Below are 3,401 nucleotides of genomic sequence, written 5' to 3'. Positions count from 1 at the left end.
GTCAGAATGAGACTTGAATGATTCTAGTTTTGAGCTGTGAGAAATCAATATTCCATCAGGTAAAAGGCAGGCAGTCACTTGTGCCTGGAGAAACATCTGGTGGTGAATAACGGACTCTCCTCTCACCCCTTCATAGCCCCCCCTTCTATTGCATTCTCTCCCCCTATGGCTCTCCTTGCACACTTCCTCTTACTCCCATCGCCCAACCCCATCAATCCTATCAGTTTCCCCTTGTCTCCTCAAGGATTAGATGATGCTCAGGGACAGGAGGTGCGCTGGCGGATGGAGACCAGTGGCTTTCCTTCATGGCCGCTATGTCTTCACCAGGGACCGAAGAGCGTACAGTGCATGTCTGGGAGAGCCCACAAGTGGGTAGACGGGCTTGACAGTGAGCCAGGCATTCCAGGCCCTGTCTCAAGGTGAACTCTTCGAAAGCAGAGCCTGGTCATCTTTCTCTGACTGCTCCGCTTCCTGTAGCAATTGGTAGAGAGGTCTCCTGGGGTATATGTAACATGGAGTTTCTCTGGACCCCGTCAGCTTCCAGCTAGGATAGTAGCAACGATGCCAAAAGGAAGACACTCCATAGATTCCCAGCAGGCACAAAGCATTGATCATCACATGCCAGCAGAAGAAGGTGGTAACAAACATGATGTCACTAATGTTATCGTCCTCCCACGGGTAGCCAGAGACTGGTTTGTACAGAATGAAGCCTGCCTGTACCAGCCAGGAACCCATCATCTGAAACAGAAAGGTTTCGATCACAGCGAGTTGAAATGTGTCAGGAGCCCACAGCTTGGCGGTGAACACCAGCATCAGCAGCAACACCACCAAGATGAGCAGAGAGTGAACGTGCATTTCCACCCCCACGGAGTCCTGGACATGCGACACCAACAGCAGCAGGAGCACATAAAAGGTCAGCACCAAGATCCCTTTCTCTAGGGGCACACAGCGCTGAGGCAGCAAGTTTTTGCTCATGATGTCTATGCAGCCATTGAGGGTGAGGAGGATGAACATGGTGAGGTGCTGCCACTGTTTGGCGTACATGAATCTTGGTGGCAGGTCCCTGTTCATCAGTGTCAACCCTCTCTCAACGCAGCTGATCTCATACGCCATCAAGCCAAAGCCAGCCAGCATCTTCAGCAAACCTCTGTGGGACATTTTCCACAGCCTGGCCCATCTCCCCTTATTCTTGGCAGGCAAAGAAGGATCCGGGAAAGAGTCGCTGAATATCACAGCTTTGGAGACCACTACTGCTCGATACAGTCCATATGCGAGTAGGAACAACCCTGGATACACGTGACCGATAAAGGTTCCCATTGAATCACAATTCGATCTAATGAAAGCGAGAAGAGTAAAGCCCAGGCACGTCCTTCTAGGGCCACCTCAAGGTCTGGACTTTGGATAGAGTTGCCTTCCACCAACTTTTATCGTTTCGCCCCACCCACCGCTCCCCAACAGAGAGGAAATGCTTCTTGAAACAAGCCTACGGCTTTAGTGGCATAAAGTCTCATTGTTCCATTCCATTCTGGAACACTGGGAACTAACTGCCTTCTGCCAAAGAAGAAAGCTTGTGAATGTGCCTTTAGGGGGCCCCCTCTAGGGCCCTTGGGGTGCTTCTGGTCATACTTGTCCCTTTTTCCCATGGCTTCCTCCCCTGGGACTGCCTACCCAGCATTCAGAGGAGAGAGGAGGATGGAATGGGACTAGGGGTTGCCATGGTCTCAAGAGGAAGCCTGAGCACTCACAAATCCTCAGGTGTCCTTCGGCACCTCTCAGACATAACTCTGGCCCAATCACAGGGTTTTCTTTCTGGACACATATATTTAAAAACATTTGGAAACATGATCATATTCCGTACCTATCTGGCTTTTCTATTGTTCTTTTACAGACTTGCTTTGAGGATCACCAAGATAGCTCGCTTCCTCTCTACCTCTTATCTCTTTACATTCCCATAGTTGTCTCCCCACATCAGCATTTAATAGCCAGTAAATGGTTCTGAAATGCTACCTTTTTATACTGATTTTAGGGACTGGATATTTTGTACTGTGTCAACCTGACTAAGCTTGAGCCATGTTTCCCAGAGTTACCTTCCCTATATGGTTTGAGATTGAGTTAACTGCAAGAGAAGTTTACATAAGAATCTGAAGATGAAAGTAAAGCAGCAACCTAATACACTCTAAAGGTGTAGGGTACCAGGTGCCCCTACAGCTCACACATTCAGTTACTGATCTGCTCACCTTGGTATGGGCAGCCAGGCCTATCGCTCCCTCAGCTTCTCTTTGTGTAAAGGACACAAGCTTCTGCAAGCCACCTGCCACTGAACTGTGAGGTGACAAGAGGAAGACAAGCTATAGCCTGTCTTCACAGGTTGCAGTTTGTCCTTGCTCTTTCCCAGTTTTTTTCTGACTGCTGCCACACAGAGATGAAAGGACCACCAGCCCACCACACAGAAGAGAGCCAAAAGCCTTCCATAGACTTCTTCACTCCAAATGTGTAAGGTCTAATGTCCTTGAGAAATTCATATTCCCATGATCCATCTCTAACTGATACAAGGAATTAAGGTGTAATCCCTAAAATGCTGGTTCTATCAAGAGGAGTGACTCCAGTGAGCTGGTGTTGGCCATTTGGATTTTAACATGGATTAGCCCATCAGTTTCATTTACCTATGACTCCTCTAGTGTCTAATGCATCTCAGAAGACAGAGTCCTAGGTATTGGGTAACAGCCAGCTGAGTATAAGGAAGAGAGAATGATGAAGAACAAAGTACAGAGAATGTGACGCCTACGATGGTTTTGGGTTTATTGTAGGAGGTACAAGCAGTAGGAGTTTCTCTGGGGGTGATAATTATGCTGAAGGAAGAGGAAGTTCTCCCCTCAACATGAACAATATTGACCTCACAGTCTGCATAACCATCCTTCTTTAAGGTACAAGCACTGCTGTGGGGCAGAGAGGCAGCACCTGTATGCTGACAGTGCCCCTAGTGAACAGGAGGAGAATTTACATGCAGCTCACAGCACTGCCTCTGAGACCTCACTCCTACCCAACTACCTGTACATTCTCAAATCTAATCAATACCAGAAAAAAAGTTAAACCTTTCTGCCCTTGAGGATGACAGCAATTCAGATTTCTTCTTCTATTGAGAGATTTGGTGGGGCTAGGGATTTGAGTGTAAAAGTAAATTAGGAAGAGCTTAATTCAGCTTTCTGAGTGAGTTTGGTCTTTTAAAATTTTTAACATTAGGTATTTTTTATTCAATCTATAGTCATTGTAGAAAAATGAAGTAAAATACATTCACAAAAAAAGAGCACTACAAGTCATCTGTAATTCCATAATCTGGAGGTGACAACTGTTTTCTTTGAGATATAGAAACACCGTTCTAAGAAGGCAGCATGAAGAAGTGA

General features: G+C 46.8%; 1 protein-coding gene across 1 annotated transcript; it reads right to left on the bottom strand.

The window, feature by feature from the left end:
* Positions 1-414: 414 nt before the first annotated feature.
* TEDDM1 (transmembrane epididymal protein 1) lies at positions 415-1,349 on the bottom strand. The gene has a single exon (XM_040263850.1). It carries the CDS (start codon positions 1,315-1,317, stop codon positions 415-417), a length of 903 nt encoding a protein of 300 aa, XP_040119784.1. The 5' UTR covers positions 1,318-1,349.
* Positions 1,350-3,401: the final 2,052 nt, after the last annotated feature.

Source organism: Oryx dammah, unplaced genomic scaffold (genome assembly GCF_014754425.2).
Source record: "Oryx dammah isolate SB20612 unplaced genomic scaffold, SCBI_Odam_1.1 HiC_scaffold_21, whole genome shotgun sequence".
NCBI classification, from domain to species: Eukaryota; Metazoa; Chordata; class Mammalia; order Artiodactyla; family Bovidae; genus Oryx; species Oryx dammah.
Note: the sequence above shows the minus strand (reverse complement) of the source record. Positions and strands in the feature narration are given on the sequence as shown.

Coding starts and splice junctions, on each gene's coding strand:
- TEDDM1 (XM_040263850.1), bottom strand. CDS start 1,317: ATGGGAACCTTTATCGGTCACGTGTATCCAGGGTTGTTCCTACTCGCA.